Raw genomic sequence first — 23,439 nt, forward strand, 5'->3', positions numbered from 1 at the left:
CACTCCCACACTCACTCTGTCAATGAGCCAGTGCCAATAACCACTCATTCTAATGCAGGGTCATGTTCATCCTGAGCCTAAACCACGGTAAGAAATGTGCAAGAAATTAAAGTAATTCTGCGTAATGCTGGAAGACCTTGTTCTGGCACCGTTATTCTCTTGCTTTCAACAGCCAGTGAAATTAAACATAGCGGTTTGTCTTGCTAGTTGAGTGTGGCATCGGTCCGGGATGGCCTGAAGGCGGTACCATCATCGACTGGCACTGGGGGTCAGAGGGGAGCGGAGGCGGAGACTGAGGTTAGGGATGGTTTTGCAGAGGCCAGTGTTGGCAGATTCAAATTGGCTGGCACTACTGTTGTGCCTCCGGCCGAAGAGGATTTCCGTTATTATGGTCAGGAGGGCATGACCTTAGACTTTTCACAGGTGACCACAGGGAAAAAGAGACGAGGGAGGTTGGGCATGTCACTGGTACTACACTGGGGGTACCTGTTCAGATGGGCACCCCACAAAAGGCCGAGTAGATTATCTCCCCTCCCTTTTGGGACCAGATCACTCGGGTGTTTTGGTAACTGACTTGTCCCTGGTGGGGTCCCCTTTTAAGCTCAGTTTCTCAGGTTCCAGTGAGGGGTCCCACCTGGGAGCTGTGGAGGAGGGGGATTATTGTTTGGATAGATTGTTTAATATGTGATTGCCAAGCCCGGCGAACTGCTGAACACCTCAATCAACAACCCGAGCTACGAAGACCACCAATCTTCTCGATAATTTCCATATGTGATTTTCTTTGGATTTTATTGACGTTTTAGTCTTTCGGATGTTTACTATTTTTTTAGAGTTGCTGTTTACTGGTAAAGTTTTATTGTTGTATTTAATTTTGGTTTTCTCTATTTTGTAGTGTGATTTAATATTAGATAGTTATGGCAGATACTAAAAGTCATGAGTACTTTGTTGGAGTCCCATGACTTTTTGGAGTGTTGATATTTGCAGTTGTGCTTCTGAATGCATTAGTTGTAGAGTTTTGGGGTTATTGGATGATGATGGAGATGAACTGAACCAAAGTTGTCACGATTTGCATCTGATGGTTTGACTGGTGTTTATTGTTTGTTTTGTTGGGTTTTCATTAAATTTTGTTTGAATGATTTTGTATTTTGAGTTTGTTGAGTTGTGTGGATGTCTTATTTGGGGATGTTGAATTGTGTATTTTTATGGTCTTTAATTTTTAACTGGAGCTAATAAAGGATAAAAAAAAGTTTGCCTCGCTTCTTGGTCTTTTGGCTAATCAAAGTGTAGTTAGTCTTGCTATTAAAAAAGCAGCATGTAATTTATTCGGTGACCAGACGAGGAGCGAATCAACAGACAGGAAAATTTTACGCGTTAAGTTTTGCAGGCGGCGTCTCATTCCAGCCAATCTACGTGCTCCTTTTGCGAACGGCAAATCACTGAAGCGAGACAAGCAACGTCATGAGTGTATGACGGCATGTCTTATTTAAGCCAATCGGAACGCTACTTCTTTGGGCGACAAAAATGAACGCCCAATCACACGAGAGCGCATGTACCCACGTGACCAGTGGTTTTGTTGTTTTTTTTAGTATCTTGTCCTGCTGTTTGTTTGCAGCGTTATGTCAAGAGGACGTTCGTTTTTCGCGACGTCGTACACACTGACTGCAGGGACAGCCCGGCGGATACTGCTGGTATGTTTCCAGGCTGGAGTGGTGTATTGAAAACCACGTCGCTGCATGTGTGGTACGAGGTGTCGTATAGCTAAGCTACTCGAACTCGGGCTTCCTCCGATCTGCCTACACTCACTAGCTGACGCCTTTGGACTCTCTGTTATTTATTAATAAACCACGTAATTATTTACCTATTTAATTACTTTCATACACAGCTGACTGATTTTAATGGAGCGAGTCGGTAACACACCTGAGCAGCACCGAAAATAACCACTTTATCACGATTAAAGTTGTTGCGTACTGATCATCAGTGATCTTCTGCTCTGTCTGTGTTCCGATCTTCAACGTCACGGTCATTTGGACAGAAGCTCGACTCTCAAGTGTCACTGTCACTGACTGACTGTGCTGTGAAGGACACCACGTACCGCGCCGAGCCACGGTGCTCACCTACATTTAACGCTGTGCTAAACCGTGCGCCGCGGGAGAACGTGCACCCATCCCCCGCATAACGGCGTTAATTCGTTACGTGAAATCACCCCGTTAAACGAATTCCCGTTCTAAAGAAATCCTCATGGGAGAAAGTCAAAGTAATCGGTTCCCGGACGAAAAACAATCTGCTAAAAGTAAAATTAAAAACACCAGGCCTGCCAGGGTCTTCGTGCATGATAGTGAATGATGAAAGCAGCATGTTTGTAACAGAAAATATTATTTCTGGTGTTTTTATGTGATGTTTTCATTCATTCATCTATTGGCAGTACCTGTGCTGCTGCTTTTCTAGCGCAGGGTTTTGGAGGTGCGGAGTCTATCCAGGCAGCATATGAGGTGTGATGTACTCTGGACAGAGACATTTTTGATAGTTTTGCTCCCGGATGTTTATGACATAATAAATCGCACAAGATTGCTGCTTATGTCTTTTGCTCTCCAAAAAGCACACAGGTGTTACGCTGTTGGAGGTGCTGTGTAGCCTTACTGGTTAATGACAGCAGGTAACATAGTGGTTAGCGCTGCTGCTTTTGGACCCGAAGGTCGCAGGTTCAAATCCCACTTTCAGCTGTAGTACCCTTGAGCAAGGCGCTTACCCTAAATCGCGCCGACAGAATTAACCGGCCGAATAAATGGCGAAATACTAACTGTAAGTAGCTCAAAATTCTAAGTCACCGGAGAAAAGCAGCAACCAAATGAAAGTAAATGTTTGATGTTAGATGATCTTCATTTGATCATAAGATTAAGGCCTTTTTTTGCTTAGTGTAGGTCTGTCGCTGGTGGTAAATCTTAATATGTAATTTAAAAAAAAAAACCAATTACAAAGTTTATTTCCATAGTTTTCCCACATAGGACTCGGAGGACCTCGTCTGAATCCTGCTGTAGTGCCCTTGAACAAGGACGTACTTGACATTCTCAGTGTAATAAGAAGTGTACGGCTGGTTTTGTTACAAAGAAGTGTGACCGAGGTAGTAAATTGATGGACGCTCGCCAATTTGACACCACTAAGGGGCAAACACCTATTAGGTTCCTATTAGCTTTGTAGATTTCACTCCCAAAACTTCTGATACATGCTGTTGTACAGAATAGAATAGCTGTTATGGGAGTAATGACCACAGTATAGGCAGAAATTACATTGTATTGAACAGTAATCCCATTGTACAAAAATTGGGCCTATTTTTTTCCATAAGCTGTTGTAGCATTTTTCTTTGTAGAGAACCACGTTATAAGAAGGCTGAGTGTAGTCAGTCTCTGGAAGGTCAGCATTGTGTTAGACTTTTTTTATCAGTTCCTGTCTAGTTATTTTTAAAAAATGTGGGATCTCTGTAGCTAGACTGCAAGGATGGGTTTGATTACCCTGTTCCTTTGGTTCTTTTTTTTTCCTTTTGTAGTTCAATGTCTTTTCAGGGATAAAACGCCTTTTTTCCTTTTGTGGAAAATGTTTGTTGAGGATGAGGCTTGAGTGAACTGAAGGGATGCCGGCCCGATGGCTCGTCGACACCTCCGTGTTCCGCCTGAGCAGGGGCGGGAACCTATATCACAGACAGAGACAAAGGCAGCCATCACAGCAGGTGCTGCTCCCCCAGGCTCATGTGATGAGACCCCTGAGCAGGGCTGTTGGGTATCTTCGTTGGAAGCAGGTGCGAATCTCACGAGGTGGGGTGCTCAAGAGCCGGGTCTTCAGGGCACGTCAGCTCCCTCACGGATTGGGTCTGAGTTCTAGTGTATCCTTGCTGAGCACCTCTGCGCCCTGTCGACATGCCGATCCCCCGAGTCCTGGCCGGTCACGCCTCCGGAGCACGCTGGACACTGTCTCCCGAGCTGTCAGCGACACACACACGGACCTTCTTTCCAAGTTTGCACGCTTAAAACTAAAAACAACTCAGATGGCTCCCCAAGCAGAAGCCGAGTGTCCGGGGGCTGACCCTACCCCTGCTTCTACAAAGGACCCCATGGCTAGAAGCCAGTCCCCAAAGGTCCCAGCCCAAGTCAATGGGATTGCAGCGGCACCTCTGACAAAAGAAAGAAGGGAGACCCACACCGGTGACAGCGCTACCGATGAGACCGTGGGGCTGTTTCATCCAGGAAAGTTTCCTGCCAGTCTGGACCAAACCTACAATTACCTTGCCCACCATGTAAACACATACTTTGGGAGCGCTGTGAAGGCTGACCATGATGATGTTAAAGCTGATGGCCAAACGGATCGTAGCGTTCCTGTCCTAATGCCTCCGTCCGACAAGGTGCCCCTGGAGGCAAGCTCTGTTTCTCCTCCTTCTGCCACCGATGCGTCTCCCTCAAGCAGCCCTGTATCCCCCAAGAAAGGGATTGGGCAGTACTTGTCCTACCCTGGACACAGTGTGCAGGCTTTTGTGGGCAGCTACATCGCCCCGCTGGTGCCCAAATTCCGGCCTGATTCCAAAGGTGCTGTGGCAGTGAAGAACAAGCCCTCTGTGGGGGAGGAGACCCATCCAAATCAGGGGGATTTGACTGAGTCCAAGGAACAGAAGGCAGCCGAGGAGAAAGCCAGACGACTGCTGCTCCAGCGGGAAAAGGTGGGTGATGAGGATTGTGTCAGTTTTTGATGTGCTGGGGGCTGCAGGCAGGGTAGGCCCTGTAGACCCATGCCTTGTGACGCTCTGGGCGAGATGTTAAGAGGGGCAGGGTGGTGGGCATCCTTAATAGCATTAGAGAGATGATGCGCTCATGTTTAAAAGTACATTTAAACTAAAAGAATGGATGTTTTTCTCTGCATGTTCATGGACACAGAGAAACACTTCCACTTAGCAAACAATGTGCTGCTGAAGTGTGGCATTTAGCTTCTTTGTCTGTTGTGTCCTTATGTTTAATCAAGGAAGTCCAGAGTGGCTGTGAAGCGGTGAGTGTATTTTTATCGGTGCTTCTCCTACCGTACAGATGCCATGGAAGGTATATGCTGGAACAGCACTAACGGCGATGTGTTCGGCTCAGCTGATGACACCACCCCTGTAGAGACATGTTTCACTTGGGAGGTGGTCCAACTTTCAGGAATCCAATTTCCAAAAAAACACCACATCAGCTAGTTGGAATCTGTGTCAATGATATGTGTCCTAAATAAATTTGTCAGGTTGAAATATTCATCTATACAGACCGTAGTCTGCTTTGCTTAATTCAGATACTTCGTCAAGTTTGTTCCTGAAAAGGATCCATGCTCAGCTCCATCTCTTCTGACTTTGGTTCAAGTTAAGGTTGTTTTTCTCTTCGTTTCAGTACGTGTGGTTTTAGCTGAAGCATTCTACATTTGAGATTTCAAGTTGATACCCCCCCTCCAATTTCTTGTAGTGGCGTAGAATAATAATGGCTTTTTACGAGTCCAACAGAAAGTCCTCTCTTGGACCGTGAATGTGAAACCTTTTTGGTCACTTTGTGAAATTCACACATGGAGGATGTGCCATACATCCCTGTCTCCAGCATGTCAGGTCTTGGATGTTGTCTTTTATACATTATTTGAGGGTTTGTTGTCTGTGTTTTCTCTCTGTAGATCATTGCCAGGGTGAGCGTGGACAACAGAACCAGGGCGCTGGTCCAGGCCTTGCAGAGGGCCTCGGACGTGAAGCTTTACATCAGCAGGGTGGAGGACTTGAGCTATCATCTGCTGGAATTCCCAGAGACGAGGGCAGTGGCTATCAAGGTGGGTGGAGACACAGAGTTCTGTGTTCTTTGTTCTTTCCTCTCTGGAAACCAGAGGGCAGTGTGTGTGTGTGTTTAATGGAGCATTCCCACAGCATCTGTCCTACTTCATTTACCCTGTAGGAGGAGGTGATCCCTTGTCTGCTCCGCCTCCGCCAGGCAGGAGACCCTACGCTGCAGGCTGCTGTGAGGGAGGCCCTCTCCTTGGTGGGATACACAGACCCCGTCAAGGGCTGGGGGATACGGGTGCTATCCATCGATGGAGGTGGAACAAGGTATGTGCTTGTGTAAACTTGTGAGCATTCCTGCCCTGCTGACATCTGCACACACACACACACACACACACACACACACACACACACACACACACACACACACACGCACACACACCCTCGTGTTGATGCCATTTTAGTGTGTTCCAGCACTGTGTACTTTTGGTCAAACAGCTTGATGTCAGCGGTTTCAGTACTTTGCGTTTGTGTCCCCAGGGGCGTGGTGGCCCTCAAGACGCTGCAGCGGTTAGAGGAGCTGACAGGGAAGCCCACTTGCCAGCTGTTTGACTACATCTGTGGGGTTAGCACAGGTGAGGTACTCTGGCCTACTTTCCACACTGTTGCAAACACTCGGGTTAATTATATAAACGGGACTGGGGCAATGAACTCGTTTCGAAGCAGTCCCTAGCGACCCAGTTTTTGTGGCAGTCCAGTGAGCTGCTGCGCTGTGCCCCCCACCCCTGCATTAGCCTTATGGCCTCCAACATGGCTTTACAGGACATTTATTGCAAATGCAGCATGTTACAGTGCTGTTTGAAAGTCTGTGAACACTATAGGGATGCTCATTATCCTCGTACAAGATATTAACATAAAATGTAAATTGTCAAATTTTAAACACAATAAATAAGAGTAAAGGAATATGATTTACACACCTGATTTTATTTACCTACTTGGTTTAAACATCGGTGTATGAAGTGGAAAGAAACAACTTAGTTTTACTTAAGAATCACACGTGTGCAACCAGGTCTCTTTCTCCTGATGTAATGTACAAATTGTATTTCTCTGAGATGTATGTCGCTCTGGAGAAAAGCATCTGCTAAGTGAATAATGTAAATGTTAACCAATAAAACTGTGGATTCACTTATTTGTGCACCTGTACCACTTTATATGTGGGGGTGCGGTGGCGCGGCGGGTTGGTCCAGGTCCTGCTCTGCGGTGGGTCTGGGGTTCAAGTCCCGCTTGGGGTGCCTTGCGATGGGCTGGCGTCCCGTCCTGGGTGTGTCCCCTCCCCCTCCGGCCTTATGCCCTGTGTGCCGGGTTAGGCTCTGGTTCCCCGTGCCCCATCTGGGGCGGGCAGGTTCGGGTGGGCCTTGCTCAGGGTTCCTCCATCCACCACTTAATCTTTTCTGTTACACACATGACTTCCTCTAAAGCAATGTATGGAATTGGTTATTACACACCTATTATAGCAGATGAGAAATACTGCTTCTCATTAAATAACCATTTCATGATACAAAGAAGGAATACGGGGGTTCACATACTTTCAAGCAGCTCTGTAGTTATAAGTGAATTCCTGGTGTCTGTAACTGGCATTTTTGATGTTTTGCTCTGCTTTGAAGGTCATTCGGGTAGCCGAGGAGCTGGAGACCTATTACTGAGTAGGATTTAAAGTGGTGTAGCAAGTAGCGCTGGTGTCTCGCAACTGCTAGGCTGCTGGTTTAGTGGGTTAGATGTCCACTCAGTGTGGATTTTGCATGGGTTTCCCCTCAGTTTTCCGGTTTCTTCAAAAAATCTAGCAGCATGAGTTTTCTGGTGAAATTGCCCTCGGAGTGTATATGTGTGAGTTAATGAGTGTGTGTTTGTGTGTTATTGCCCTCTGATGGACTGGTACTCTGCCTCATGTCCTATGTTTCTAGGTTAGACTGTAATCCGCTGCAAAGCGTTCATCAATCATAGTTGGATGGATGGATGAATCCAATACACTGTGTATTCATCTGATGATTGTGATACAGCTCTTTGTGGTCCATACTTAAAAAAAACACTGCATTTCAGAAGTTCTGTGTGCTGCCACCCCCCAACAGGGGCCATCTTGGCCTTCATGCTGGGTGTGTACCAGATGCCCCTGGAGCAGTGTGAAGAGCTGTACCGGCGCCTTGGCTCTGATGTCTTCAAGCAGAATGTTGTCGTTGGCGCTGTGAAGATGGGTTGGAGCCATGCCTTCTATGACAGCGAGGTCTGGGAGTCCATCCTCAAGTAGGTCCCTACCACAGCATCTGCGGAGGTGTTCATAGAGAGCCAGGGAGACTATAGAGCATCAACGCAGAGCGTAGAGTTGCGTAAAATGGGTTGCACTGTGTTAAGTATGTCATTAACGATTTCACAGCAACAAATCAGAGAGGCATTGTGGTTAAAAATATGCTAGTGTTGTAGCAAAGAGTGTACTGCAAGACCTCTAGTGTCTTGATGTAACACAGCAATGTCATCATTTGGTTTCCTGCAACAGAGATCAAATGGGGTCTGATATTATGGTGGAAACATCGAGAAACCCGGACTGCCCCAAGGTAGGCTCTACGTAAGACATTGCTGAAACCTGGTAAGTTGAAAAAACATTAGGAACACACACACTTTCTGAACCGCTTGTCCCATATGGGGTCACGGGGAACCGGAGCCTAACCCGGCAACTCAGGGCATAAGGCTGGAGGGGGAGGGGACACACCCAGGACAGGACACCAGTCCATCACAAGGCACCCAAGTGGGACTCGAACCCCAGACCCGCCGGAGAGCAGGACCCAGGCCAACCCACTGCACCACCGCACCCCCTTCTAATATTAGGAACACTAGTAGGTAATGCTGAGGAGTTGCAGTGAGGTTTTTGCATGTGTGTTGTCTCTAGAATGATCCGTAGTATGTGGTACCTGCTCAGCTCTGCCGGAGGGTTCTTGCTGCTCTTACACACTTCTGACTGGTTTCCAAGTACACTCATCTCTTATATAACAGGGTCTCAAACTGTGAAAACCCACTACAACGGCTTATGAAAATATATACCCTTTTTTTACACTGTGAATTTATTATTCAGTACAGTGGCATTTTTGCCCATTATTGGGTTATTTTACTTTGCTCGCACCACCATGGGTATTTTATACTCTCCAACATCTTGTATCAGGCTCACACATGCACATGCTGTGCCTCAAAAAGGTTTTTGTCCGTTACTGGTGTCAGTCCAGCTATTTTCTGGCTATATCTCATCTTATGTATTGACCTTCGTGTTATGCTGGAAACTATGACCGCTAGTGTACAAGTGGGGTTTGAATGGTGCTGATTGAATTCCTCCTTTAGTGGATGGAGACAGGTATTCCTTTAACACGGTGAATTAAATTAAATTCCTTCAAAACAAAACCTACTGTACTACTTTCTTTCTCTCTATTACTTTGAACAGTCTCAACCAATCACAACCATTCATTAAAATAAATATTAATAACATCTCAAACGGTCTCAGTATTACTTCTATTATTGTTATTTAGCTTATACTTTTCTCCGCAGCAACTTACGTTATTAATCTACACACGGTAATTTTTCGTTTTATATATTTGTGTAATTTTTACCTGACTTATTCAGGGTAAATACCTTGCTCAAGAGTACTAGGATTTGAGCCTGAGACCTGCTCATTGCAGTATCGACTCTAAGCACTACGTTATGTGGTGTTCCTTAATACTAACTTTTAGAAATAAACTATAAACATTTAACCGTATCACATAAACAGCTTTAATAATGTGAATACTGTGATGTAATGCACTCGTTTCATTTTTGTACATTACTTTGGAGAAAGTGTCTGCTAAATGAATAAATATAAATGAATACTCATGCATAAGTGTAAATAAAGCCTTAATGATAAAAAAGGTTAATCTAACATCAAACACTTGTTAGAAATGTCACACAGCACCTCTAACACTACAGTGTTCATGGGCTTTGAGAGTGAAAGACACGGATGGGGTGATCTTGATCTATATTTATTATAACATAAACATTGTGAGCCAAATTTTCAAAATTTATCCATCTATTATGAAGTCTGCCTTACATCTTATGGTTCTAGGATAAACTGTGGACCTCTGTGACCCTGCACTGGGCAAGAGGTTATTGACAATGGATGAATGAACGAAAGGTGGATATATAATATTTGAGACAAAAATTATTAAAATAGTATCTTAGTGTAGGTGGGGGGTGCGGTGGCACAGTGGGTTGGACCGGGTCCTGCTCTCTGGTGGGTCTGGGGTTCGAGTCCCGCTTGGGGTGCCTTGCGACAGACTGGCGTCCCGTCCTGGGTGTGTCCCCTCCCCCTCCGGCCTTACGCCCTGTGTTGCTGGGTAGGCTCCGGTTCCCCGCGACCCCGTATGGGACAAGCGGTTCTGAAAATGTGTGTGTGTGTGTGTGTGTGTGTGTGTGTGTGTGTGTGTGTGTGTGTGTGTGTATCTTAGTGTTTTATCATTCTTATGCCTGAAAATACTTTTCATGCAGAATTTTACATGACACATTTTTAGTCTTGAAACGAGTTTTTTTCCCCTCTATGAGAAATAAAGGTAATTCAATCCCCACGCAGTGGGAATTCACTTAACAGTGATTTCATGTTTGAAGTGACCCTGTTACGTGAGGGACGAGTGTACATTTCTGCTAACACACCCAAAACAAATCTGAAATTGTTTATCTGTCGACAAGTTCCAGAAATAGTGCTTAATTCCACAAGTTGAGCAGATGTGAAAAGTTCTTTGCTGATGCGGAGGATTATTGATACGTTGCAGAAATGTAGGTTTTATCAAAAAAACAGATATCTGCTTGAATGGTTAAAAGACATCTTTCTTCCAGCTCATATTCCTTAGTCCTGTTATGTAATGACCGGGAACAGTCTTTACACGTTCAGTAATACTGACTCTGTGCTGTTCTATTATGTTCACCACCCCCTTAAGTTACACAGATGTGTTTTTCATTATTTAATGACCTCCTAAAAGGCCTATAATTACTTTCTCAGTACTGTTTGGAAAAGTGTAACATTGGCATTACATTTATGATTTAAATAACGATATTAGTGGTGTTATAACTGCGCAGGCCACAGGCACTTTGTGTCGACCTACTTGTGTTGCATTTTGCTGATGAGACTTTCCGTGCAAATCCGCTTTGCGCTTTGTCTTCTGCCTGCGCCGTCCCCAAGGTGGCGGCCGTGAGCACGATAGTGAACCGAGGCACACCGCTCAAGGCGTACGTGTTCAGGAACTACAACCTCCTGCCAGGGGTGCGCTCCCATTACCTCGGAGGGTGTCACCACAAGCTGTGGCAAGCTATCCGGGCCTCATCTGCTGCACCTGGGTACTTCCAGGAGTTTGTCTTGGGGAATGACCTGCATCAGGTATGACCACACACGTGTCTGAATGACTTCGGATGGGATAGCTTGGTCAGGATACAAATCCGCACTATAAACTCTCCGATAATACCGAGGGCTTGTTGTCAAGGAGCTGTAGACCATTCCACAGCAAGAGCACCAATTTGTCTCTATTCTTTAATACAGGACAAAGCAAGGAATCGCTTTGGGTCCTAACGTCAGATCGATGTTATAAGTTTTGTTGCAATCCACCGCAACTTTATCTGAGTCATTCCACTTAAACATACTGTAGTTTACCAGAACCAAAATGTATCACTGGCCAAAAGTAGATATCGGTTCATGGTAATATGTTTATAATAACTTATGGATTATTTTTCTTCTTACCATCACAGTTCAACCAGGAACGTTACTGATAATTATTCCCAGTTATCATTTAACTTTTACAGTGTTTACTTTCTTGTGTCAGTGATGTGCAGTACAGATATATTCCACGTTTTCCTGTCAGTCTGTGGCCTCGTGATGCTTGTTCGGGTTGTCTTTTGTTAGTGGCAGTGGGAATTTCTTCTCCTTCTAGCAACAAAAGCTTGGTGCACTGGATAAGATGGCACTATGGCCTGAATGCTGTTTTTTTTTTTTTTTTTCCTCTGCTGTGGTCCTCAGATCTGAGACAGTGACAGGGCTTCTCACAAATGCCAGGGTTCTGCTCGCTGTCTCTATGGTGATGGTGTGGAGGGTTCCACGCTCTGCTACCCTTGGTTTTGTACAGTACGGTCTGTGTGGGCCCCTCTATAACCCAAGGTTCCCTAAAATGCTTTTCTTCTTTTCTCCCCACACTCCAGGCCTGTGTTGGTATGACAGACAGTATGCAGCACCCTCCCTTTACGCTTTTGAGTTTTGAGTTGAACCAGAGGTCATTTCAAGGGTGTGAATCTGCCTCTCCTAAAGCCTGCAGAAGAGGCTCCTTGATGAAAGGAGGACCCACTGTTTTCACAACCGCTTTCGAGCGTCTATAAAACAGGGCGAGGGGATCTAGGAGAATGGAGTGTGAGTGTGTAGTCATTTACAGTCTGCTCCCACTTTGCAAAGGTGTTGTGTTTATGAAACGCCCTTTATAAATTCAACTCTCATAACTCAGCATAATTGCTGTAAATTTCTGTGACTAAATATAAATGTAAATGATTTTCAAATGCGGTCCTCGTGAATGTGAAGACACGCCTCCTAGGACACACACTCATGGTTAGCCTGATGTGGATAACGTGGTACAATAGGAATGGTGCAATTACCTGTGCTGATAAAGAAAAATGTCAACATGGGACAAGGTCATTGATCCTCAAATGAGCCCACACTGCATACTCTCTTTAAGAGAAGGTTTCTGCTCTTTGGATTCCCTGTTAGTTCTTATCTTGACAGGAGCCTCTCCTGCTGGTGAAGCTCCCCCCCACACAGTTATGCAGTTAAACACTTTCATGATGCCTTCATGGCAGTTTGGATCACACTGTGAGTAGTCTGCACTGCTGTATTATGTCCTTGTGTGCCTCACACTACTTGCACTGTTACATTTACATGTCATTTTATCTATTTGTTTAACTGCTGCTTTTCTCCAAAGCACCAGCTAACGTTCATGTTCTGCTCTTATCCTGCTGGTGGAGTGTCAAGTACCATACCATTTGACCCTAGGGCATTTTAGGGTCATCATGGGTTACCGACCAGTCGGGATCCATGTCCATCAGTCACTGCTGAGCTCACACGCTGTGCCAAGCGGGTTTAGGGATGTCAGTCACGCCCTTGCTTTTGATTATGCCTTCAGATCTCTCTTATTGGATTAGGCTAGAGCCTGATTAGAAGCGCACCAGTGAAAGTCTACCACATTGACATGCTTCCTCATACCAGGGTGTCAGTTAGATTTACTGTACAGGAAAGTGTCCTATGACAATCTTTAAGTAGGTTATTAAAACTGGAAGCTGCATCATTTGCCAAAACTAGAGTATGTATAGTTGAGTCATATTGCCAGTGTCATCGATGATTGTTAAGTCAGGGTAGGGAACCATCACACAGGTTCCCCAGTGGAAAGCGGGTGGAAAATTAATTTCTGCAAAGCAAAGGAATTAGGTTCTGTACTCATGCTTAGCTGATTTCAAATATCTGTCTGCAGATGAATGTTAAACAGCAGCACCAGTTTCTTCACTAGATTTTTTTGCTATCTGCCCGCTTGGTATTCTCATGCACCAAAGGTAAAGCGCGGAGGTTCTTGGTTCTGGCTCTGTTGTGCTGGAACGACCTTCCTGTCAGCCACAGGGATGGGAGACAGGAGGTAAAGGATTGGACCCAAGTCTGGATACATTTATTTTGGTGCGTTCGCAGGGACAAGACAAAGAACGAAGGTCGTGGACAGGCGTGGGTCTTCCAGGGCGTAGCAAAACTCGGTAACTGGGAGAGCAATCGGGGTCAGAAGCCAGGAGAAATCACAAAGCCACATAGGGAGGCGTTTCCGCAACCCGGTGCTGTTACGGTGCTCCCTTTATATCTGGTTGGGTTGATTAGCAGCAGGTGCAGTCGCTAGGTTTGCTGCCAGGGGCGTGACAGTACCCCCTATCCTACGGTCGGCTCCAGCCGTCCGCTGAGGTGGGTGCCCCCTGGGATGGGGCGTCGGGCGGTCTGGATGTTCCCTGGGGAAAGAGGAGATCAGGGTCGGGTCCAGGATGTCCTTTGCAGGAACCCAACTGCGTTCCTCGGGGCCGTACCTCTCCCAATCCACCAGATGCTGCGTGCGGCCGCGGTGACGTCGGGAGTCTAGGAGCTCCCGAACTTTATATACGAGGGCCTAATCTACCAGCACTGGCGGGGGAGGCACTAAGTCACGAGGAACCTGGAGGTGTGACACTCCATACGGTTTTAGGAGGGAGACATGGAATGACGGATAGATCTTGAGAGTTGGGGGCTGACACAAGCGATACGTGACGGGGTAACCTGATGGATGATGCACCACGTTCTGGAGGGTTTCTAGTATCTGCCGCAGAGTCTGATTGTGTGAACCCAGCAGGACTCCCTGCGCGGACACTGCCTTTTGCAGGCGCTCCAATTCCGCTGGGTCCATATCTGGCGGAATCTTCTGTCAGTCACAGGGACGGGAGACAAGAGGTGAGGGATTGAACCCAAGTGCGGGTATGTTTATTTTGGTGCGTTCGCAGGGACAAGGCAAAGAACGAAGGTCGTGGACAGGCGTGGGTCTTTCAAGGCACAGACGTTGTTTCCAGGGCATAGCAAAACTCAGTAACTAGAAAAGCAATCGGGGGTCAGGAGCCAGGAGAGTCAGAAACAGGCAGTAAGGTACAGGGAGTAGAACGCTGAATTCACAAAGCCACGTAGGGAGGCGTTTGGAAGATTCCGCAACCCCGTTCGCTTACGGTACTCCCTTTATACTTGGTCAGGTTGATTAGCAGCAGGTGCGATCACTTGGCTCACTGCCGGGGGCGTGACACTTCACCCTCGCTCAAAACTGCTGAATCTCTGTCCACATTCATAAAGAGTCTTAAAACTCACCTCTTCCAGACTGACTTCGCTCATGATCTCTTAAGTTCATGTACGGTGTAAATGTTCATCCACCATAACTTTAAGATCATACCTGCATAAACCTTTACCCAGCCACTCATGTAATGTAACATAATTGTTTATATGTATCTTAAATACTATGAAGGTGATCAGGAATCGTTGATATCTGATAAAGTTTTATGCTGCTACTTATGTAATGAACATTGGTGCGTATGGTGGGAAGAAACAAACTGACTGTACAGGTACTTAAGAATCACATGTCTGCAACTCAGTCTCTTTCTCCTAATGTAATGCACACATGTCCAGTTGCTTAATGCAGCCATTACTGGGACCATGTTTTCCTGCCTCTGAATCTTCGGACATTACTCTATTGCTTTTCTGTGAAACTCAGCTGTTTCCCAGCTTTTCCATCAGGGGAGGCAGCCAAAATGATGTGTTCTGTTCTTACGAAGCGCTTCGTAGCTCTGACTGAACCAAACCGCTGTTTAGGTCCTCCATTCCTCACCTTCTGAGCAGCTGATTTACGTGTTTATTCTGTTTAGACTCGGATGGAACGAGATATCTCATTCTCTGCAACACCCTGCTGTCCTGTTTTGTTGTTTTTTTTTTTTTTGTTCTAGCAATTTTCCTCTTAATTGCTGACCCTCAAGCATTATATGTGGTGTAGTCAGCATCCTGACAGTTCTTGCATGAGTCAGAATGCTGCAGGTGCAGGGAGTCTCATTTTTAAATCATGAGTACCTGGAGAGCAGCAGAACGCCTACTGGAGAATAGAGATTAACCTGGGAATGGAAACTGTCATAACTGTTCCCTGTTCCCAGAAAATGGAAAGGTTACTGTAATGCATCAAGCTTCAGTGCTGTAAAAACCACATTTATGGAATCCTTATGCTTTCAGCTCTGTGTTCTTTCTTTATTTGCTTAGCGCATCGACCACCCATAATACCAGCAGTCCATGTTAACGGGGGCTGATGACTGCATGCCATGATGATCAAGACCTGCATATATAAACCTGGACATCAGCTCATCAATTTTTTTTAGCATCTGATGACTGTAGCAATGTTAGTAGCTGTTTAAGTTGGTATAAAAAGAATCCTCAGAGGGTTTTTCCTCCCTTGCCTTTCATTTGGGAGTTTTTTTTTGTTTTCTTTTTTCTTTTCCTCTATGGCCTGTTGGCTTATGTATAGCTTTAATAACTAATATAATTCTTGTAGTACTTTAAAGTATAGCTAATCTTTTATTTGTATTATGTCTCTTGATCCTTTGTTCAGCGCTCTGTGTCACTGTGTGAGAATGCTGTATTAAAAACAAATTTAATTAAAAACAAAGAGGCATATTTGGAACTTGAGCTAATACTGAATTGAAGCAGTCAGGTTTCATTATTGTTACTTAAAATGACAGGTGACTGTTTACTGAATCAGGTCAGGTTAAGACCCGTGGTGCAGCACAACAGTCCTTAAGACTCTAGAGAACTCGCAGTACAGCATAGTTAATTTTTTTTTTCCACCCACGACCCAAAACTCCACCTAGATTTGTTAGTTCAACTCAGCTTGAGCTCACTTGCAGCATCCCAGGCCTGTAGAGTCATCATACTGAGGATGTTCCTACAGCACAAGGAGGTAATTACACAAGAGAGTCAGCAGAGCTTGAATTCCCCACGTGTGGAAGTCACCTTTGACCTGCGTCAAGCCGAGCGTTTGATGGGCAGCTCGACGGGGCAGGTCCGAGGTTTTGCGCTCACAGGCGGATTATTGTTCGGCGTTAGGACCAGGTCCAAACAAGTCTCGGTTTGACATTACCTCCTCCCCATCGAAAAAAGTGGCCAGTGTCCAAATATCGACCCCAAAAGGGAAAATGGAAGAAGAATGACCCAGTAGACCTTTGCCAATGTGGAGACTCCATTCTCTCAGATCTCGGATGTCTGCCAGCACCAGAGGCCTTTGCTGCGTTTGAATAACTTGTTTGTTTCAGAGTTGGTCTGTATCCTATATTGATTCAAGTCCATAATCCCTGAATGGTATTTTCTTTCATAAGACACTTTTTGTATTCTTCATTGCGCCAGCCTGCCTGATGAGCATCTCTTGGCTGTAATCACTATTTACAGGTGTGAGTTAATAAGATTATGCGTATGACTGCTCACTCAGCTCGCCGAGGGATAGTGTTGACTACTGCACCACTGAAGCAGCGCAGCATCTATTACTATGTGTGAATGTGAGATCATCTCACAAAATCAGCCCTTATGAAATGGTGAATCATAACATTGGACTTCAATGGGCGAGTCCCACATGTCATTTTAGCTCTGGAAACATGAATTCTGAGTCTTCTGTTGACCACAATCATGATAATTGGTATTAAACAGCAGAACTGACGTCTGTATAGCTGGAGAACGGGGTCAAGACATACTGAAATGGCTGATGTGCACTTTTTGGACTTCAGTCGCTGGTCAACTTGATTTTTCTCTTTGGTTGGTTTCTTAGAGCAGAATGTTCTTAATTTTTTGAATGCTGTAACTCGTTCTAATATTCACTAAAGATTTCTTCTGAAGCACAACACAATAATGGCATAACAACATGTTGAATTTTGAGGGCTGTCTCGGCATGCACTCCGATGTTGGTTTGGTCAGATTGGGTGCGGACAGCGGTTCATGTTTGAGCACTTTGTACTCAGAGTGCTCAGCAAAGGCACGACTCCTTGGGTGTCTCCCTGGGGCTGAGAGCTTCCAAGCATCCCACCGATTCCACTGTCTTCTGCTTTGTGGCTTCTTTCCTGTTGTTTGTGATGAGCCACCTAGTTATTTGTCTATTTGTAATTTTCAACATTATAAGATCTGCAAGACTGTTCTGAACATGAGCAGAAGGGATCAATAATAGATGTCCTCTGCCTGGGTGGGTGTGCTTCATGCCTTCAAGATCTTGTGCTTAATCCTTTGGAGGGCTTTATTTTTTTCAGAGATTGACTCCTCTTTATGATATTGTAATTTTTCTTTTTAGCTTTTTTTAATTTGTGTGATTTATTTGCACCCTTAAGCATCTAAATGTTGGCTGCTTAAGTTTTGTTGTTGTTTTCATAAAGGCTCAAGGCAACCAAAAAGTTTCCCTGGCCTTACCATGATTAACAAATGTGCTTTGATGGATGATTCAAAACAATTAGATATGTAACCAAGCTCTTTAATTTGTATATCTGTTTGTTTGAATTAATGAGAAATTATGAGACATTTATATTTAATTTTTCTCCTCCTGAAGCCTAAGCCACACTGCTGTCTCAACACACATATTATTTGTGGTGTCTCTTTCATTATAAGGCCATTACCACTTAACTGGCACTTTTCTTGTTGTTCATCCCCCTTCCCCTTGGTTTACGATTGACTTGAAGCGTTTATTGAACTCTTAATGATTCTTATGCTGCATGCTTTATAGTGTCCAGTGGAGCTGTTCTACCGTGCACTGTAAAAGAAGGTGGCTGACTGCCTTCCTGTACTGTCCCTCCACCTATGCAGGACGGCGGGCTGCTAGTGAATAACCCCACAGCAGTGGCGCTGCACGAGAGCCAGTGCCTGTGGCCCAGCACTCCGGTGCAGTGCGTGGTCTCCCTAGGCACAGGCCGCTTTGAGAGTGCCGGTCGCCACGGCGCCACACACACCAGCCTGAGGACCAAGTTGAGCCATGTCATCAGCAGTGCCACAGACACTGAGGGTAAGAGGCCTGTCCGTTGGCCTTTCAGAAACTTACATAAATACTGCCTGCATGAGGTTTATTTCCTGCCAGTTTTAGATGTGAGAAGGTTCAGCAGATGCCCAGCATCATTTTGAGCAGCCTTAGGTGCCTCTCTTGCTGTAGGAAGTGTCATGGTGGTAGAGGACATGGATTTGTAACCTGAATGTTATTGTTCTAAGTCCCCGTTGAAACTCAGCTGTTGTGTATAAGTGCTACAGGTTCCTTACACCCTTTGAGGGGTACATAACCTGTTCTGAACCACTAAAGTATCCAAACAGATCAAGGGCAAAAGGTATTTCACAGGAATGATCACATAACACTGCCTAAGACATTCCAGAAAGGTGTTCACATATTTCAGAATTATTAATTGTGTTGCAGATCGAATGTTAATTTTTCTGATAGTAGAAAGTTAAACACTTCAGTCATGCACATATTTACGGAGGGAACTTCAGGACCAAAACAATAAAACACATTTATTTGGCAAGTATGTAAGAGTAGTCAGCCTACTTTCCATAACTTCATTAAAATATTTGGTGGTTCCACACACGAAGGATAGAGCACAAAGGTTCTCGGTTCTGGCTCCATTGTGATGGAACAACCTCCCCCTCTCACTCAGAGCTGCTGAATCTTTGTCCACATTTAAATAGGGTCCTAAAACTCACCTCTTCCAGATTCACTTTGCCCATGATCTCTCAAGTCCATGTAAGGTGTAAATGTTCATGCACCATAACTTTAAGATCATCCCCGGATGAACGTTTACGCAGCTACTCCTGTAATGTAACGTAAACGTTTATTTGTATCACAAAAAAAATTAAGAAGGTGATCAGAAATCGTTGATATTTGATAAAGTTTTATGCAGCTACTCATGTGATGAACATTGGTGCATATGGTGGAAAGAAACAAACTAACTGTACTTAAGAATCACATGTCTGCAACTATGTCTCTCTTTCTCCTAATGTAATAATGCACAGATTCTATTTTCTCTGAGATGTACGTCGCTTTGGAGAAAAGCGTCTGCTAAATGAGTAAATGTAAATGTAAAACAAGATTTGTTTTGCCATTTTTAAGAGTTTTCTTCACCTTTCTTTTGCCCGCACCCCTAGAGGTCCACACCATGCTGGATGCCCTCCTCCCCCTCAACACCTACTTCCGCTTCAACCCGTGCCTGAGGGAGGACATTCCGCTGGACGAGCGACGACGGGAGCGGCTAGCGCTGCTACAGGCCGAAGGTCTGCAATACCTGGAGCGCAACGAGCATAAGCTGCGACGGGCAGCCGCCGTGCTGCAGCACACCAAGAGCACCCCCCAAAGGCTGGCCGAGTGGGCTAGGCTCAAAAGGGACATGTACCAAGGCCTTCCCTTTCTCTCCGGACCCAAACGTCTGTGAAATGAGGGAGGCGGACCAAGGGGTACAACAACAAATAGAAGGGCACAGATAAGCAGATCATACATCCTTGCGGCTGAAAACGTGCAGCTCAGAATTTAAAGCATGGTTTCTCTCACTGAGGTTTGCATCCACGTTGCAGTCTTTTACCAGTACTGTTGTTAGGACATTGTGGCAGGCTCCAAGCTCAGATAGGATGTGTCCACTAAGAATCAGATTCTGAAATTCAACAGTTGCTACTTGAATAGTTAAGAGTACTGCACAGTGACTGATTGTGTGTCATACCTGACTGCACAAGAAACACATTTTATTGCTCACGTTCAGGCTTGTCATTTTTATACAATTTCTGCTGTAACTGCACCGTCCCCTCTCTCTATGGGTTTGTTATATACTTATGCTCTTATCCAGCATGAGTTTGATTTAAGTGTATGTTATTGTCCACTGAGATGAAGACAGAACTAGTATATTAAACCGCTAATCACCTCCCATGTGCCATTTTACCTCATTTACATTTTTTATTCATAGCTTTTCTTTAAATGTGTGGCATACGGAAAAAAGTAGACACGTCTGTGGTAATGTGCGTTGCGTTACAAAATTCTGTATTACTTGAATAATTGTTCATCGGGAACTGAAATTTCACTCTTTCTGGTTCTTTTGTTTTCTATCCTTTTATTACCCATTTGCGGCTAATGACTGGTGAATGTGTCAGATTTCAATTCAATACGTATAAAGGATGAGTGATCGTTAAAATTAGCTTTGCTCTTGTACTTACAGGAATGATTACATATTACTACAGTAATATGTAGACATTTGAATATTAATACCTGAATATCAATATTGTAGCTCTCGTATTTGCAAAGGCGATGCTGTATATTTTATAAGTAATTATACATACATTTACAAGATTATGTTAAACATTTCCTGCCCTTTAACAGACTTGAGTGGGTTTTTTTATTTACATGAAACAGGTTCACTAGTTCACAGAGACCCTGTATGGAAAGAGAGAGTTTGTGAGATGATTTTTAAATAACTTTTTACTGTCTGTCTTGCACTGCCCTCTTTGTGGCTATAAATTGGTTTGTTCGATTACCTGACTGCAGTCTCTCCTTTAGGTAAAGATTAATGCTTCAAAATTACCATCTCTCCTGTGTAGGATGCTGATTTCCTTGAACTATAAACAATTACATGTGGCTGTTGACGTGCGATGGCTGTAACAATCAACAGATGGACGCTGTGTGATGAGAAAATTAATAATGGAAGCATGTGCTGTTATTATACACCACTGGTTTGCTCCACTCAACCAGTTGCTCCTGTGTAAAGAGTGTTTGTGTACCATGCTGTCACACAAAAACATTGAAACTTTTTGTCCCCGTGCACCACTGTCTCTCAGCCTCTTGCTTATGACCATTTACAGTTTCTTATTGACAGGTCTGATTACGGAGACCTGAACTGTTTCACAGTTGCAAATGTATCTATGGAATATGCTCAGTATATTGGTTCCCACACAGCACTATGGAATAACAGAATTAATGAGTTCTGTCTGAACTGGTTTCCATGGTTGCAACCGGTCATTTACCATCCTCACCGGCATCACTGACAGCTCTGTGCCCTTTAACCAGCACCCGCACCATCACAGGCTGGTTGCCGTGGTTGCAAGTAGGCAAATTGCTCCTTCACGTGGCTCCAGTTGCAGACACATGTACATCCTCAGAATAAATTGGTGCAGTTTGGTTTTGTGAACATGACAAACACATTGAAATAAAAGATTCAAGCAGTCCTCAGATGCAGCTCTTTGCTTCACACAAAGGAAATTAATACCTATATTATCATAGCATGGGCCAAGATGCTATGAGTCCCATGAACTCTTGCTGCGGTAGATGAGGGGCTACAGGAGGGCCTCCTTGTTAGACAACAGTGTGCCAAAGACAGAGGACAGATTGGTTTATTATACACTAGGACATCTCCGGAGGCCTTTCTTGAGGAAAGAGAATCAAGAGTGTTCTGCTGCTGCCGCCTTTCATTACTGTCCTTGTTTTATGCCACAGAGGAAGTGCAAATGTTTCTGGAAAGTTTCATATGGTTTGGCCTAAATACTTCTCCATTTAAATGATTTACATGATCAATTTCTTTGTCCTTAACATAATCAAAGAAAATGAGCAACTTGCTTTTGGTATTTGTGCCAGAAAAACCAAACTGCCAGAGAAAATCTCTGGTATTGAGCTTGTCTGTCCTACATATATACTATATAACAGGTATTTCCAGCCTGTCCAATCAACTAGGAGTGCCTATACCTTTGTCCATCCATGTGTTCTGGACACTACTGGCAAGGACACCGTTCTCCATTGGCCAGTGTCTGTACTCTCTGTGCAGATATAGCTATGACCGAGTTATCATTTCCAACAGCAGGGACCATCTGGCGGTTTTTCGCCCACCCACGCTGCTACCATTCTGGGTGCAGAGACGCTTCCTCGGTCACGTGTTTGTGCAGATTATCTCACCGCATATTCAGCAATACCCATTACAAAATGCACTGTCTGCATTATAAAGAACAATATACCCACTCGAGAGAGAACAGCTGTCAGGTGATTGTGAAAAATTTAATGCTGCAGTGACATGGGATTAAATCGAAATTGAAATTGTGGAAAGCTAAATTAAATGCCTTTTTAATGGTAAACTGAAGCACAGAAAATCTGTGCTGTGATTTTGTTCAGGTTGAGTCTTTCCAAAAGACTCTAAAGACAGTGGTTTGCTGAGTTCCCACCTCTGCTAAGCACCATGGGTTCACCTGGTGTAAATTCATCTTAATGTCCGCAGGATCCACTCATATCTCACAATACTCTGTACACAGCTCCTGGTCCAGCCCACGGTGATGTCTCAGCTGAATCACTGCAACTCCTTCATGTGCGGTCTTCCAGCATCTGCCATCAAGCCTCTCCAGCTGATATAGAAAGCTGCAGCACAAACGTGTTTGACATGTCAGAGCATTACCATGTATCTCCATTCCTGGTCTCTCTCCATTGACTTCCTGTAGCTGCTCCTATCAAACTGAAAACTGGTAAGTGTGTATAGTACAATCAAAGGATCTGCCCCCTGATACCAACAGAACCCAATTATTCCCTATACCCCAGCAAAGCGCTGTGCTCCTCCACCTCTGGCTGCTTGGTGAGCCCATTCACAAGAGGTCCAAAGTCACAATCCTAAAGATTCACAGTTTGAACTCTGACGTCGTGGAATGAGCTCTCTCACTCAGAGCTGTTGAGTCCCTTTCACCATTCATGAGTGTGGGTGATTGACTGAGAGAGTGTGTTCCATGATGTATGGATGAGTGACCCAGTGTAAGTAGTGTATCAAGCAGTATAAGTCACCGCGGTGAATAAGGTGTGTGGGCTGACAACACTACGTAGAGTTCGTTGGAAGCTGCTTTGGAGAAAATTGTCTGCTAAATAAATAAATGTAAATGTCAATCTCATTAATGGTGTCAAAACACATCTCTCTCGGACCCACTTCTCTCCGGATCTCCTATTTGCTCCATAAACTTATACAACCTTATCTATTTAAAAAAAATCCTCATCATTTCTATATGCAGGTACTTGCAAAAAAAAAAGGTGGTGTTGGAC

General features: G+C 44.6%; 1 protein-coding gene across 4 annotated transcripts; it reads left to right on the forward strand.

Annotated features, from left to right (window-relative positions):
• Positions 1–1,570: 1,570 nt before the first annotated feature.
• pnpla8 (patatin-like phospholipase domain containing 8) lies at positions 1,571–21,588 on the forward strand. Of its 4 annotated transcripts, none has more exons than XM_029248360.1 (10): positions 1,571–1,688; positions 3,791–4,702; positions 5,668–5,817; positions 5,940–6,091; positions 6,305–6,399; positions 7,891–8,062; positions 8,313–8,370; positions 11,010–11,204; positions 18,222–18,417; positions 19,542–21,588. In XM_029248360.1, exons 1-10 carry the CDS (start codon positions 1,617–1,619, stop codon positions 19,823–19,825), a joined length of 2,286 nt encoding a protein of 761 aa, XP_029104193.1. In that variant the 5' UTR covers positions 1,571–1,616; the 3' UTR covers positions 19,826–21,588. The 4 variants fall into 4 exon arrangements, with proteins under 4 accessions (XP_029104193.1, XP_018602979.1, XP_018602981.1 ...); XM_018747463.2 differs by having other exon boundaries at positions 1,610–1,688; positions 3,542–4,702; XM_018747465.2 differs by having other exon boundaries at positions 1,614–1,688; positions 3,601–4,702.
• The last annotated feature ends 1,851 nt before the right edge of the window (positions 21,589–23,439 follow it).

This window comes from Scleropages formosus, chromosome 2, assembly GCF_900964775.1.
Source record: "Scleropages formosus chromosome 2, fSclFor1.1, whole genome shotgun sequence".
Taxonomy (NCBI): Eukaryota; Metazoa; Chordata; class Actinopteri; order Osteoglossiformes; family Osteoglossidae; genus Scleropages; species Scleropages formosus.